Source organism: Neophocaena asiaeorientalis, unplaced genomic scaffold (genome assembly GCF_003031525.2).
Source record: "Neophocaena asiaeorientalis asiaeorientalis breed wild unplaced genomic scaffold, Neophocaena_asiaeorientalis_V1.1 scaffold131, whole genome shotgun sequence".
NCBI lineage: Eukaryota > Metazoa > Chordata > Mammalia > Artiodactyla > Phocoenidae > Neophocaena > Neophocaena asiaeorientalis.
In genome coordinates, this window is record NW_020173201.1 from 3,343,163 (window position 1) to 3,360,314 (window position 17,152).

The window sequence follows — 17,152 nt, forward strand, 5'->3', positions numbered from 1 at the left end:
AGAAGAAACTGAAATACAGCTCATTAAAAGAACAAGAAAGGGCTAAATTTTTCTACCTGCGTAGCTCATGGAAACAGCTTCCTCTATCTTCCTGTCTCTTTCTGTGATGTGTTCCATCCAGCTGCTGAAATAGACTGCCTTCTGGAAATTAAAACCCACGTGGCTCAGACCACAGCAATAAATCTGGTGAAACATGGTCCTGGGTGAAATATTACACTTCTACATAAAAGCTTAGGATTTTATCAATAGGCTTTACACTAAGTAATGGGAATCAGAGTGACAAATTAACAGTAAAACTTTCATGCTTATATCCAAACATTATGTTATGGCTTCTTTCATTACATTATTCTAATCAAGCCAGAACTGTTTTTCTATAGCAACAAACCTGAAACAAGTCTCATCCAACTCAACTAACTCATTTAAATAACTTTGCTCCATGGCAATTTATCTAAAGATCAAGTTTACTGAACAATCGATCTGTAAGTCAGATATCATACATACATATTTTCACTCATTTATAGTCTTTTCTCTATTCAAATTTAAATAAATAACTTTGCTCCATGGCAATTTATCTAAAGATCAAGTTTACTGAACAATCGATCTGTAAGTCAGATATCATACATACATATTTTCACTCATTTATAGTCTTTTCTCTATTCAAGCATTGAGATAAGATTAAATAAGAATTTAGTTCCACATCCCAGTTAGATTTTCCAGTGGAGTAGATTTTCAAGAATTTTATGTTGATGAGTTTTTTTTTTTCCTTTTAAAGTCAGCATTATCCATATAAAATAAGTTCCTTTGGTTTGTGTATTCAACATCATTTAGTATTTCCATATGCTGGTCAGTGAGTTTCCTTAATAAGAGGATGAGAAGACATTATTTCAGTGTCTACTATGAGTCTGACTCTTTTCTCCATTCTATATGATCTGATCCCTATAACTGTCCTAGGAAGCATTTGTATGTCTGTGCTTTCATAACTTTATTCAACACATGCTCTTGAGTTGTTATTAGTAAATCACTGAAAATACAGGGGCTGAGCAAGACAGATATAGTACCGTTCTTATTTTTGTGGAGTTTGATTTTAGCAGTGAAGATGCCCAGTAACAAATATCTGATTAATTATCTAATTATAGTTACAGGAAGGGATAAAAGAGATCATAAATAGGAGGACCTGATCTAGCTGGGAGAGGCTGGGGAGAGTAGGAAGTTTCCAGTGTTGTTGAATGAATGCTTGCAGGCCTGAATGTATCATCAATCCAGCTGAGTCCTGAAAAATGGGTAGCAGTTGGCCTGTAGAAAAGAGTGTGTGTGTGTGTGTGTGTGTGTGTGTGTGTGTGTGTGTGTGTGTGTGTGTAGAGGGACCTAGAGAAGGTGACGGAATTGGAAGGAATTTGGTGAGAGCAGGCTGATAAGGGAGAGAGTGGTTTCTCTCAATTATAGCTGAGGCATCCAAGGTCACACAGAGAAATATAAATGGGATTTGAACTTGGTTCTGTCCAATCTCCAATCCTTTCTAGTACATCATGCCTTTTCCCTGTTAGTCATCAAATTATGCTTAAATTATTACTTTGATCTCTTCATTGGTAGATTCTTTGTCATGAAATCCTTTTGTATTTTCTTTCAGATGCGTTGCTGTTTTATTTATAAAAATGAGTTGCTGTGCATGCCTTCAACATCATCTCTGTCTTGTTTTTCAGTGTGCCAACATTCCAGAGCCTTCCTGAAGAGATACTCAGTAAGCTTGCTGACGTCCTTGAAGAGGTAATTGTTTTTAGCCCTTGACCTTTTTGAGATGGGACTCAGCCCATCACAGCTGTGCAATAAGTCACAAACTGCAGAGAGCCCTTTTAAATTTTTTTGAGCACTGACATGAGCTATATATTTGGCTTCAAAGAACAAGCAGCTCAGTATATCCGACATTTATACACAGTTAGAAATGTGCAAATCATTGTAACTATAGAGGGAGAAAAACTTTTCGCTCTGGCAAACATATTGTTACTTTGACTTCCAAGAATGGGAGACTGCGTATTTATCTCTTGTTTCAGTTGGTGTAAAGCAAGATTGTAATAATTGCTACTCTGAAGCTTCAGATTAGCAAATTTATAACAGGAATTAGCAGTTGGGTACATACTTTATTAGCATATGAGCATATTTTACACACGTAATTGTATGCCTGAATGTGAAAGTGTCACTGTTACTTACTTTTCACAGAATCTATAAAGCATAAGAAATATTGAAGCAGGAAAAAGAGAGGAGGTTTATACAAGCAGTGTCTTGAGTGAACACAAGGGGATAGGGTCCCTAGTGCCTATAGAGACAGAGAAGGCAGAGTATCTGGGCACATATGCAGATGGGGGTGGGGACTGATGGAGTGGTTGGCACTCTGCCAAACCTGTTCTCATATCTTCTATTTTTTCTGTAATCTAGAAAGCAAGGTCATCAACTGAGGATGAGGATGGGGTAGAGGTCTGAGAGGTTTGAAGACAGAGGAGAAGGTATGAGAAAAATAGAAGAGGGAATAGACTAAGAAGACACAGTATGACTGACAGTCACCATTCAGGCCCTGTTTGATGTTACCAATCCCTAATCTCAGTTAAACAGGCAAAAAGAGTTCATTCAAGATGTGCGATAGGAGAGAGCGATCAAACTCCACTCTGCTGGGCCAAAAGGTGGGAGGATTTTTAAGCACTGGAGTGAGCTGGTGGAAAAGTACTCCAGTAGGGGTGTTACCAGAAAGTAGGTTCTTGTCTCAGAAAGAATTCAGAGATAAGATGGAACTCAAGAAAGCAAAGTGAGGATTTATTAAGCAATATTAAGCTCTCAAGGGGAGAGCTGGCAGACTCAGGTCAACAGCCACCCTGAGTTTCTTTGGCAAGCTGGTTATATGGGGCGTGAAAATGATTGGGGGGAATATTCATTGAGGAGGGAGGGGTTTGGGCTCGTATTCACTGATTTTCATCCCAGCTCCACCTTCCCGAGGGGAGGAGGGATTTTTGTCCTTATTTAGTCTTGATTGGAAGTGTCATGGTGTCAGTGCATGATGGGAAATTCTTATCTACAAGGTTAATTTTATTGTAATGAGGGTGTAATGGACAAAAAGTTACATGAATGTCGGAGATTCCTGCCTTTTCCCGCCTTCCTTTGTCTCCAGGACCCCTGTTGTTCACAAGATGTATGGTTTCCTGCCACGTGGCCCACGCCCCCCTTTCTTTGCTCTTATCTCGCTATCTACCTTTTCTAACAGTGGTTCTCCAGTAGGGAGGAGGTTGGTCAATGTGACTAGTTCATCTGTGCTTGCTGATTGCCCCTTCTGGAAGTTAGGCTCCTATCCACCCATAGAGACTGGGAGATAGAGGCACTATCTTCTTCTTGATTACTTTTCTAAGGAATGGCTCCTAGGTCTTTGAGAAGGACATTCCTGACCTGTAAAACAAAGGGTGCCAACAGCCTGGAAGATTTGCATCTCAAACAGGCAAATTAAGAATTTACAGTTGAAAACTTTCTAAAGTAAATGCTCCAAGACAAGGGAGATCAGGAGCCTAGTGTCAGAAAGAAGGCTGTCTAAAGTTTAGTCAAAGTGACGGAACCGTTAAGTCTGTCTTGGTTACCAGCCCATTTATATGTTTTTTCAGCCCCATTTGTTTGCCTGGATTCAAGTTCCAAGTAGACAGAGAATGGGATTTAACTGGGATTGGTATTTTGCCAGGAAAAGATGAGTGGTTGAAAGAGGGAATAGGGAGTTGTGGATGCATGTGAAGGAAGGATTGTAGTGACTGAACCTGGAATTTCGATTGTGCAAGAAGGGGAGCAAGGGCCACTGAGTGACTGTGGGATCAATGGATTTTAGTCTCAGGAGGCTGAAGAATTTTTGGAGTTGTGCTATAATAGAGAGAAACTGGAAAGATACTGAAAACGTTTTTGTCTCTAGGTACTAACTATATACCAGTAATTTATATGATCCATAGAACTTCAAAGGTTTATATCCACAAATTCTTAGTTTGAGTCTTATCACAGTGAGCTTTCCTAGGATTTATTGGTCTCCCTCATCTTATATGGGAACACATAGTAAAGCAGAAGTCACATTTGATTCCTATGTTCAAGTATAAAAGATTCATGAGCAAAAATACTGGCTGCATTTCTCTCTGAATGTGCCAACCACTGTACTTGCAACCTCTTTAAATGTAAAACTGCTTTTCCGAGTTCTTTTGTTTTTTGCTTTCCTTGTTGAGTATACTGAAGAACTCTCTGATGACCTTTTTCTTTTTCTTTTCACAAAATGAACTAAAGTACAAATTTACTGGCCCCAATCAAGCCCGTCCAAAATAAAATAAAATCCCATGAAATCCTTTAATCATTTTCTTTCTTTTCCACAGCTGTGGAAGCATTTGCTATGTTTTGCGAAACAATAGCCATAGCTCTATAAATAACTCTGACCAAAGAAATATTTTAGTATTTTATGTCAGATTTTCTAATCAGAAGACGCCTTCATTTGTGTTACACGAGCCACAGTACAGTCTATAGCAAAGCTGCATGAAAATAGAAACACATGATTAAGTGCCCACACATTTGTTTTGAAGACATACACAAATGAAGTAAACAGACAAAATATGAGGTAGACATATGAATATACTAACCAGTGCATGAAAGTGTTCAACTCAAGTTGAATAAACAAGCGCAATGAGAAATTAGATTAAATTATGTATGAGATAGAGTGAAGCAAATTTGGAAGAACAAAAGCAATACCAATGTCACATAACATTAAAGGGAAATTTGCTTGCATAATAAATGAGGTTTTTTTCCTACAACATCTACAAGAAAATGAAAGAATCCCAGATTATTTTGAAAAGAAGACAGTGTAATCATTGCATTTAACAAAGAACTTTACAGCCCTGTTTGTTTAACAAATATTTATGGAGCATCTGCCACTTGCCAGTAATTATTCCAAACTCTGGGGATTCAGGGCCTTGTCCTCCCAAATCATATGTTCCATTGGAAAGTACAGATGAGAATTAAGGAAAATAGCATCAAAATGGCATCAAGTGAGATGGCCACACTGTATTGGTTTACTAAGGCAAGACCTCTCTGGGGAAGGTGGTGTTTAAGCTGAGATCAAAATGCAGATATGGGATGCCATGTGTACAGGGCAGAGGGAAGAGAAGGCATAAGATCCTAAGCTAGGAATGAGTCTTCTGTCCTTAAGGAACAGAAAAAAGGTTTATAGTACGGTGAGATGAGGCTAGAGAAAATAGGCGAGGCCAGATGGCAGACAGCTTTGCCGGTTGTGGTAAGGAGTTGTGATAAGGTTTTTGTTCTCAGTGCAGTGGGAAGATTTTGAGGGTTCTAAGACATAAAAATGACATTATCTGGGTTATATTTTAATGATATTTCTCTGTGAGAAGAATGGATTATAGAGGGACAGACCAATTATTTAGATAAAATAGCCCAGGTGAGGTTAGATGTTTTTATGTTGATTTACTTTCTTATGGACTATTTCATTCCTTGTATTCATTATGAAGCAATACTTCCAGCATAAGGGAGAAAAAAAATTAAAGAATAGGGACAAGGTAGTCAAGGACTGAGAGAGAAAAAGAAATTTAAGCAGACAGAAAGAGGAATGAACATAATGTTATTGGTAAAGTGATTTAGGAGGGTACATGTGACTGGAGGACAAATAAATGATGCTTGGAGCATCCTATTTTAAAGCTGAAAGAGAAACCATTATATAAGTCATTTCTGCCATTGCCCATCCCACTCCCACTTACCCCCTTCCATAATTTCTAGTGTAGATGTACCCATTTATGTGTTCTTGTTTATGAGATCATAAAACAGAAACAAATATCCTTATTCTTAGTGTAGCAATTCAGTGCCCTTTTCTCCGTTTCCTTTATATCACATAGTACAAATATTTCTTTTGTATATTAAATCTCTCATGCCTTTTTCAGGAACATAGGAAAGTTTTCTCTAGTTAGTTTGAGAAGTTGTGTTTACACATAGATATAAAGAGGTTCTTGGCCAAAGGCCTATTCACATAAAGAGCAACAATCCCAGCATTTTTTTAGGTTGTGTTTTGCAAGACAAATTGAAGTACAGGGCTGAGAATAATTGATTAATTATTGAATAATTGATTCAATAATATTCACCTTCATTCTCACCATAGTATGTTCTTCTCATCTCATATCTGACTCAGATTAAGTCTTAATAAATACCAGAGATCATTTTAAGAGCTTCAGAGTTGATTTGCTGGGGAAGCCATTTTATAGTTTGTAAATTAAACTGTAAGAGAATTTTTAGGCACATGTAGGGAATAACAAGGTCTGACTCTATAAACTGGTTTCATTAACCTCTATACTATCCTGTATAGTACAGTGAAAACTATTTTGAATGAATTAGTCAAATATTGGAATCTATTCTGAAAGCCTAGGAAGTACTTATGTGTAAAAGGAAAGAGCTGTGAAATTATAAATAGGATCTAATTTTTCTTCTTACTATAGCAACCTAACACACTTTCCTTCTCCCTTTATGTACACATAATTAGTTTCTATAGATGAATTACATTGTTCAGATGGATGGAACAACCTGTAGCTAATCTCCACCTGAGAAATAGCTCCCTTCAGTGATTACCTACCCCAACACAATGGGGAAAAGTCACTGTAAATAAACTCATTGTCTAATACATATCCACATATCAGGGCTGTAGTGACATCTTTAAAGGAAATGACAAAGAAAAACATTTTCTTATAGAGAGGCAGAGCAGAGATTTACCTATTATGTCACATAGGAGCTTGAAAATTAATTTGGGAAGGAGTTATGCTTTCACAAATAAGGGTGAAAATGTTTAGATAACTCAAGGAAAATTGAAAATGTCAGATTGAAGAACCAAGTTAAGCCAACAAATTCACTTTTTACCACTGGTGTAGCTCATTTTTCCTTCATATGAATAGAAGTGGGACATGGGTGCTATATTTAAATCTCCTGATTTTTAAATGGAAAATAAATCGTATGAGAACCACTTCTTTGCTTATATTGAAATCTGTTTCATGTCCAATTCTCTCATTAAAACATTGGATTTAGTTGTCTTAGAATGAAAAATACCTCTGCTTCACCAGCTTCTTAAGAGCTCTATGCCTTTGGGTCTGCAACTTTATATGATTGGATCTTGGACACATTTGAGCCTAAATAATGGGTTGTTTTGGTTTGTGTCCCTAGATGGGGCATTTATGTTTTCATTTTGGGATATTTATACTATTATGGTCCTGACAATATCTTAGACAAATAATACTCATTATACTTTTTGAAATATTAAGAGGGACATGATGAGAAAAATAGAAAAAAGGCAAGGAAAGAAAGCTATTATCCTGATAATATGGTAAGAAGCAAATATCAGATTACTGTCCAGGGATCATCATTGGAAAAGGAGTTTAACGTAACACAGGCAATTTTGGTTACTGCAAGGTACCCCAGGGCTGATTAAATGTGCATTGTTTTAGCCGTGCAACAGTTCCTTGGTGTTACCATGTTATGTTGGCATTTTCCCAGATTCCTTTGCATTCTCTCCAATTGTGAGTAATACAAGGGAAAAGTCCTGTACTTGATGAGTTACTGGAGTGCTGTGAAGCTCTCTCTTTTTATCGTTCTAAACAGACCTAGACTCTTTGGGAAAGAAATTGATGGAGTAGACAGGAACATTATTGGTTCTCTTTGAAATCTATTGTTATGACTAAACTTTTTCTTCCCTTCCTTTAGGTTTGGCTCTTGCTATTCAAAGCCAAGCTGGAGGGAATTTAAAGAACAGTTCTTTCCCAATTGCTCTGGACTGAAGGACTCTGAATTTGGAAAATTATCTGTTTAGATCTCCCTGGTTCCTTTGGGTCTTCCCATCTGTGAGGCAAATGGCTGCTTCTGAAGGAGAAAGAAGTAGAAGGGTGTGTGTGTTTGTATTTTGTGGCAGGGTGGAGAGATTAAAACGTAAAGACAGACTCTCAGTTTAATATTAATATCTGCACATCTTACTCTATTACAGAAGGAAATGTGGAATGGGAGAACATGTTTGCAAATCATATATGTGATAAGGGAGTTGTATTAGTCAGAGTTCTCCAGAGAAAACAGAACCAATAGGATGTGTATGTATGTATGTGTATATATATATATATATATAGATATATATATATAAGAGATTTATTTTAAGGAATTGGCTCGTGTTATTGTGGAGGCTGACCAGTTCAAAATCTACAGAATGGGCTGGCAGGCTGGAGACCATAGAAGAGCTGATGTTGCAGTTCAAGTCCAATGGCCATCTGCTGGCAGAATCCCTTCTTGCTTGGGGGTCAGTCTTTGTTCTATTAAGATCTTCATTTGACTGGATGAGGCCCACCCACATTATGGAAGGTAATCCACTTTACTCAAAATCCAAGTTAAATGTTAATCTTGTCTCAAAGTTCACTGACTTAAATGTTAATCTTATCACCCCCACACAAAAATCCAGAATGCTGTAATGTTTGACCAAATGTCTGAGCACTATGGCCCAGCTAAGTTGACACATAAAATTAATTATCACACGACTTGTATCTAGAATATATAAAGAATACTTACAACTGAGTGAATTTTAAAAAGTTTAAAAATAAATAAACAGGGACTTCCCTGGTGGCGCAGTGGTTAGGAATCCACCTGCCAATGCAGGGGACATGGGTTCAAGTCCTGGTCCGGGAAGATCCCACATGCCCTGGAGCAACTAAGCCCTGTGTGCCACAACTACTGAGCCTGCGCACCTAGAGCCCGTGCTCTGCAACAAGACAAGCCACCGCAATGAGAAGCCTGCGCATCACAACGAAGAGCAGCCCCCGCTCACTGCAACTAGAGAAAGCCCACGAGCAGCAACAAAGACCCAAGGCAGCCATAAATAAACAAACAAATTTTTAAAAATGAGTGAATAGATATTTTCCCAAAGGAGATGCACAAAAAACCAGTAAGTACACGTTCCATGTTAATAGTCATTAGGAAAATGAAAATCAAAACCATAATTACATACCACTTCATACCCACTAGGGTGGCTAGAATAAAAAAGACAGTGACAAATGTTGGTGAGGATATAGAGAAATTACCACTCTAGGATGTTGCTGGTGGGCTTGTAAAATGGTTCAGCTTCTTTGAAAAATGGTCTGTAACTTGATCTGTAAGCATTTATACAATTTATTCTCACCCTGAACTTTCTACCTCTTTAAATTACATATTTTACTTATTTATATAACCTATTCCACATTCTACAAAATATTCAGTTTTTCATTTTTCTTCAGCTTCCTCACTTGAGTTGAACCAGTGGCCCTACACCTGACAAAGACCCAAAATATCTAAACAGGTTGGAATAACGGGTGAGATCCACTAAGATGGTACCAGAGGAGAAATGTATAGTTTTGCACATGATTAAAAAGAAAAAAATTCCAGAAGGATAGGATAGTGAAGACACGGCAGAGTATAGGCAGTATTGCTGGAAACAATGGAAGAAAGCAATTGAAGTAACTTAGAAATTTGCCCTGGAGAAGACTTTGGGGGAAGGTATTGGATTCCTTTTTTGTGGGTTTTTTGTTTTTTTTTTGCTGTACGCGGGCCTCTCACTGTTGTGGCCTCTCCCGTTGCGGAGCACAGACTCCAGACGCGCAGGCTCAGTGGCCATGGCTCACGGGCCCAGCTGCTCTGCAGCATGTGGGATCCTCCCAGACCGGGGCACGAACCCGTGTCCCCTGCATCGGCAGGCGGACTCTCAACCACTGCGCCACCAGGGAAGCCCTGGATTCCTTTTAAACTTAGTGGACACAGTTTTCTGTGTTCAGAAGATGGGGAGCTCCATCTCTAAAAATAGACTGGATGAATAATTTAACCCATCATTGATGAATCGGGGTAACAGCAGTTTCTGCCTCTTGTGATATTGCTGTGGGTTTTAAATTGAAGAACTAATGTAAAACCATTAAATATGCAAACATAATTTCAGATGTCCATCAGCAGTGCTTACCAAACCCTTTCACAAATTGACACATATGGAAAATGTTTATCCTGCACACATACTGGGGTTAACAAAACTCCTTATGGCTGGAGGTGACTGGTCAGGCTGTCCCAAGTCCTACTGGGCTCTCCATCTGAAGGGCGGAGCAGGCATTTTGTAATGTCTGGAGACATCTTTGGTGGTTATAATATTGAGGGCAACAGAGGGCTGCCACTGGCCTCTAGTGGATAAAAGCCAGGATGCTACTAAACATTCTACAATGCATAGAACAGCTTAACAACGACCATTCAGCCCCAAATGTCAATAGTGCTGAGACTGGGAAATTCTGCTATAGGGTAGATATGACAGCACTTGGGAAACACTGCTAAAAGTATGAAGGAAATAAAATAAGGTAATATGGTAGAGACGGCCAAGGACAGGGGGACTACTTTAGCTAGGGTGGTTAGGAAAGTTATATCTGAAGAGGTGACTTTGAGTTGACAGCCATTGCAAATATCACAGATGGCAAAGTATAGTACAGAATGTTAAGTATGAACAGAAATCATACATATTTGAAAAGCTACAGGGTAAAAGAGATTAGTTAGGACGTTGTAGGTACTTAAACATTGATTTGGTGCTTGAACAACATTGACTTTTCAGCTTCTGCCTAACTCTAGGATTCTGTATGATCACATTCTCAACAGAGACTTTTCTAGTTCTGAGCCTCAGTCATTTTCATTTCTCTCCCTTTAGGGACTTCCTTCTCCCATATCTCCTAGATCTATTTAGTTATCATTATATATAAGAAATAAGTGCTTGTCCATTGTTTTAAGTTGGTCTCTAGTTTTGTGAAGTTTTACCACTTTAGATTGTAAGTTCTGTAAAGGCTAGTACTATGTTGGTATTTCTTTTCACTGGGTACTTGTAAGCAGTTGAGAAAAGCAACAGTAATACCTTCAACTTACTAAGCCTAACTCTGTGCCAGGCTAAGGGCGTCTGTTTAAAACCCTCTGAGGTAACTACTATGACAGTTGACCCTTGAACAGCAGCAGGGGTTGGGGCACTGACCCTCCACACAATCGAAACTCCACGTATAACTTTTCAGTCGGTCCTTGTATCTGTGGATGTGGAACCACAGGTTCACCCAACTTCAGATCACTTAATACTGTAGTTCATATTCAGTGAAAGAAATCTGCATGTAAGTGGACCCTCACAGTTCAAACCCATGTTGTTCAAGGGTCAGCTGTACTTTTACTATTCCCAGTTTATAGCTGGGGGAACTGAGGCTCTGGTAATACAGCTAATGGGGAAGTAGTTTACTCCATCCAGTCTGAAGCTGGAATTGGTATCTTTTATTCCTATGCTGTATTACATCTTGAAAATTTGTAGCATAAATGAAAATTTTATCCCATCCCCACTCTTTTTTTTTTTTAATATAAATAGGAGATGTTTCCTTCTGAAAAGGTTTACTTGACTTTCCCCTCCCCCCTCCCCTGGGAGTAATTAATTTTTTCCCAGTCAGCATTTTTAATTTGTTATGACAGGAATCCATTTTATGCCTTCAACCAACTTTGAAACAAGCCATTTCTAGTCATTTTATCATCAGGATATGTATGTTTTGCTTTATGCTGCCAGTAATTCATTGAAACGTATGTGCTCTGCAACTAGAAAACCGATCTGTAATAAATCAGCTTTCTAGAAAACATTTGTAGAGATTGCTTGAAGTGATCGCCATATAAGAATATATAAGCCTGCTTGGTACTTGTGGTTCACTCCCCTTTGTGGGGTTTGTAAACAAATAGTGAATTTGTGTGAAAGTATGAATTAGTGGCTCGTCTTTAGCATAAGTGTGAGATCCTATTTACAAGATGCTAGTTGATAGTATTGGAGCAGATCATGATAAACCTTGAATTCCTTTTACAGAGCAGAGTGATAAACATCTGGTCTGAATTAGACAAACTGCTCTGATTAAAAGAAAGCATGACCCAAGATTTTCAACTTTTTTTTTTTTTAATCTGAGGCATCTTTGTAGCTGCCAAAAAAAAAAAAAAAAAAACTAGCTCTGGGGCTTGTAGACAGTTGGCATCCGAGACATAAATCATTAAAGAATAGAAGCCCACTTACACTTAACAGTAAGAAGCTAAAGATAAGAAAACCGCTTGGGCTTTCAGTTTTAGTCACAAAATACAAAGCTTGTCTGGGCTGGAGAGAGCTATCAAACAGTTTAGAGCAGGGGGTAAAGTGGGCATTCAGTTCCAAGTCTCCCCAAAACCTTTGGCTGCATGTCCTGCCCCCCCAGCCCCCCCACCCCCGCGGCGAGAATCCACTGCAAGTCAGCCTACCACCCCTGCAGAGAAGGAATCATGCAGTTTCTTAGGCCAGTGGCTACAAGGCTGTTTCCTGGTAGATAAGGCTCTGAACCAGGGCAGGCAGTATTTCAGGCATGAATGTACATCACAAGCCAGTCAGTATTAATGAGGAGGGAACTGTGACCCACCAAGGCTTTAGTGAGATTGCAGCTGTATAGAAAAATCCTGTGTGTTTCATGTCCTATGTGTGCCCTTAATTACTATGAGATTCTATAAGTGAGCTTTTCTTAGCTCTCTGGGAAGGCTTACCATTCATTTTATTACTTACAACAGAAAATTATTATTTTAATAAAGGTAGCATGTTTTGTTTTGTAAATAGGCTTGCAGTGCAATGCTGTTCTCCCATTCTCTTTGCTTCACATGACTTGTGCAAATTACTTTGCATCATTCGTTATAGTGAGCATGAGAGCAGTTGGGCTATCCCTGACTCCTTTTCTCTCTTCCAAAGATGTTCTTTAAAATCAAGTCTTTCTTTTGAGAAGCTTGCCTTGACTGACTCTGCCTTATCTTATTTGTTGGTCCCTTAATTCTTTTATAGTTTGTGCTTCAGAATCATATACTTGCCCCTATATTGCCTGGAACTTGTCTTTTCCCCAATTTTCTCTAAATACCTTAAGGGTAGGATATGTCTCAGCTTATATCCCAAGTTTCCAGCAGAGCAAGGATTTGCATAAGAATTATACCCCACATTTACTACATAACCAATGAATATTTTTGTTTTGTTTTAAATAGTATTTTGAAGAATCCTTTTTTAAAAAAATTAATTTATTATTTCTGACCATGTTGGGTCTTTGTTGCTGTGTGTGGGCTTTCTCTAGTTGCGGTGCGTGGGCTTCTCATTTCAGTGGCTTCTTTTGTTTTGGAGCATGGGCTCTAGGTGCGTGGGCTTCAGTAGTTGCAGCACGCGGTCTCAGTAGTTGTGGCTCACGGGCTCTAGAGTGCAGGCTCAGTAGTTGTGGTGCACGGGCTTAGCTGCTCCGCGGCATGTGGGATCTTCCCAGGCCAGGGCTTGAACCCGTGTCCCCTGCATTGGCAGGTGGATTCTTAACCACTGCACCACCAGGGAAGCCCGAATATTTGTTGAAGGAATAGTCTAAGTAGGTTTTCAGTAAATATGTGCTACACGAGTGACTCAGTGAATGAAACAGAACTGTTCTGTTGTACGTTTGGATGATATCACCACAACTAGACTGCAAATGTGGCAAGGATCAGGGCCATGCGTTCTGAAATACTAGAATTCATAAGTACTATCTGATGATATGGAGGTCGTAAGTAGAAGATTCCCAAGGACCCAAAATAAAGGTCAAAGACAGAGAGGGTGTGGAGAGCCAAGGGCTGGAAAAGGAATAAGACTTATTTTTCTTCTATCAGGTCTCTGGTCTCCCTTATTCATGTTAGGGAGATAAAACAAAGGCCAAACCTTTGGAAGCATATTTCTAAAGAAGGGGAGCACTGATAAAGATGCTAACTTTCCAGTGTAATGTCCTTAGGCACAGAGCTGAACTATTGTAGATTACTACTTGATAACAAGGGAATAAAAGCCTCTAGAAGCCATCTTCCCAGTTTCCTACAATTTCAGCTCAGTACTTGCTTATGGCAATCCCCCAATCTATAAGTTTACAGTGTACATATCTTTTCTCTCTTTTTACTTAGCTTCTCATCTAAAGAATAGAGATAGTTATCCTACATGTGTGTATACATACATTTATATATATATATGTGTGTGTGTGTGTGTGTGTGTGTGTGTACACACACACATACAGTTGTCCTTTGGTATCTGCAGGGGATTGGTTCCAGGACCCACCTTGGATACCAAGATCCATGGATACTCAAGTCCAATAGTCAGCCCTCCTTATTGGTGGTTCCACATCTGCAGATTCAGCCACCTTTGGGTAGTGTAGTACTGTAGTATTTATAGAAAAAAATTCCCAGTATAAGTCAACCTGTACAGTTCAAACTCCTGTTGTTCAAAGGTCAACGGTGTGTATGTATGTTGTATTTATATATCTCTATATATTTGTGATAATGCCTGGGTTTCAGTCTTGGCAACATGTTTTAATCCTGTTTCCACAATTAACTAGATATTTGGTCTTGAAAAGGTTACGTAACGTTCCTAAGTCCCAGTTTTCACTTCTGGAATATATAATAACAGTACTTACCTCATAGGATTGATTTCTCTTTTTATGTTTTTGAAACACCATTGTTTTTCTCATTAACATACTTTATTCCTCAGTTTCATGTTTATGGAGAAATTGAACAGAAAACATAAGGAGTTCTCATATACTCCCTTCTCTCCACTCACAGTTTACCCTACGGTATGGTACTTTTTCTTTTTTTTTTTTTTTTACAACTGATGAACCAACATGGAAACATGACTATTAACTAAAGTCCATAGTTTACATTTAAGGGTTCTTTTTTGTGTGTTGTACTCTTTGGTGGGTCTTCTGTATTTTGACAAATACAGAATGGCATGTATCCACCATTACAGTATTGTGTATGATGTACAGTTTCACAGCCCTAAAATTCCCCTGTGCTCCACCTATTTATTCTGCCCTTCATTCCCCCTTTTTCTATATCTGTAGTTTAGATAATATAAATGATATTGTGTTTTTAATTTCAAATTCCTCTTGTTCATATGGTATATAGGAAATTAATTTACTTTTGTGTATTAGCCTTATCACTTATTAGTTCCAGGCGTCTTTTTGTCAGTTATTTTGAATAGACAATCATGTAGCCTGTGAACAGTTTCATTTTTTCTTTCCCCATCTGTATATGTATATTTTTCTTAATATATTAGCTAGGACTTCCGGTATGATGTTGAATAGGAGTGGTGAGAGGGAAAATCCTTATCTTATTCACCATGTTAGGAGAAAGGATCTAGTTTCTCATCATACTGTATGCTTTTAACTGTAGGTTTCTCTACTCCTAGATTACCGAGAATCTGTTTTGTTTTTTCTTTTTCTTTCTTTCTTTTTTTTTGCGGGGGGATCATGAATGGGTATTGGACTTTGTGAAATGCTTTTCTGTATATTATAATCATATGATTTATTTTTTATATACATTATTGGATTCAATTTGCTAATCTTTTGTCTAGTTTTGATAATAGGGTGATTCAAGTATCAGAGAACGAACGAGTTGGAAAGTGTTCCCTCTGCTTCTATTTCCTGGATCAGTTTCTATAGAATTGGTATCATTTCTTTAAATGTTTGGTGGAATTTACCAAACATTTGGTGAACCCAGCTGCATCTGATGCTTTCTGTTTTAGAAAGTTAGTAACTACTGATTTCAATTTCCCTAATAGATATAGGCCTATTCAGATAGTCTGTTTATTTTCGTGTGAGTTTTGGCAGATTGAACCTTTCAAGCAATTGGTCCATTTTATCTAGGTTATCAAATTAATGGCACAGAGCTATTTATAATATTTTTTATTATCCTTTTAATGTCCATGGGATCTGTAGTGATGTACCCTATTTAATTTCAGATATTAGAAAGTTGTGTCTTCTCTCTTTTTTGTTAGTTAGCCTAGCTAGGGGCTTACGGATTTCATTGATCTTTTTCAAAGAATTAGCTTTTGGTTTCGTTGATTTTTTTTTTTCTTCTATTGATTGCTTGTTTTCAATTATATTGTTTTCTTCTCTAAATCTTATTTATTTTCTTCTGCTTACTTTGAATTTAACTTGCCCTTCTTTTTCTAGTCTCCTCCGGTGGAAGCTTAAATTACTGATTTTAGATCTCTTATTGACTGTATGCATTAAATTCTATAAATTTCTCTCTAAGCACTGCTTTCACTGCATCCTAGAAATTTAGATAGGTTGTAGTTTCATTTTCATTTAGACCAAAATAGTTTTTAATTTTTCTTGAGACTACTTCTTTGAGCCATGTGCTATTTAGAAGTGTATTGTTTAATCTCCACATTTTTGGAATTCTCAGCTAACTTTCTATTAGCTTCTAGTTTAATTCCACTATAAGTACATATTTTATATGATTTCTCTTCTTTTGAATTTCTTAAAGTGTGTTTTGTGCAGGAATGTGGTCTGTCTTAGTGAATGTTCCATGTGACTTTTAGAAAAATGTGTATTCTGTTGTTGAATGAATTATTCAATAAATGTCAGTTAGATCCAGTTGACTGCTGGTACAGTTCAACTGTATACTTCTTGAATTTCTGCCTGCTGGATTCATCAATTACCAATAAAGGGGTATTGAATCTTCAATTATAATAGTAGATTCATCTATTTCTCTTTGTAATACTATCAGTTTTTCCCTCATGTATTTTGATACTTTGTTATTAGGCACATATATTGATACATTAAGAATTGTTATATATTGTTATATCTTCTTGGAGTATTGATCCTTTTATCATGATGCATACCCCTCTTTATCCCTGATAATTTTCCTTGCTCTGAAGTCTGATTTGTCTAAAAATAATATAGCTACTCCAGCTTTCTTTTGATTTGTGTTAGTATGGTATATCATTTTCCATCACATGACTTTTAACCTCTGGGTCTTTATATTTGAAGTAGATTTCTTGAAGACAGTATATGGTTGTGTTTTGTTTTTTATCCATTCTGACAGTTTCTGTAATTTAATTGTGTATTTAGATCATTCTCATTTAAAGTGATTATTGGCATACTTGGATTAATATCTACCATACATTTAACTGCTTTCTATTCATTGCCTTTGTTCTTGCTTTCCTTCCTTCCCTTTTTCCTTCCTTTCTCTCTTTTTATGCCTGTTCTTGTTTTAATTAACCACTTTGTATGATTCTGTTGTTTCTCCTTTCTTAGCATAACAATTATATAGTTTTTTT

General features: G+C 37.6%; 1 protein-coding gene across 2 annotated transcripts in view; it reads left to right on the forward strand.

The window, feature by feature from the left end:
* The window catches only part of PRKG1 (protein kinase cGMP-dependent 1), a 1,182,852-nt gene that overhangs the window by 849,509 nt on the left and 316,191 nt on the right, over window positions 1-17,152 (forward strand). For both annotated transcript variants that reach the window (XM_024744836.1, XM_024744835.1), the window contains exon 5: window positions 1,701-1,764. In XM_024744836.1, coding sequence (XP_024600604.1) covers window positions 1,701-1,764 — 64 coding nt within the window. The remainder of the gene's footprint in view (window positions 1-1,700; window positions 1,765-17,152) is intronic.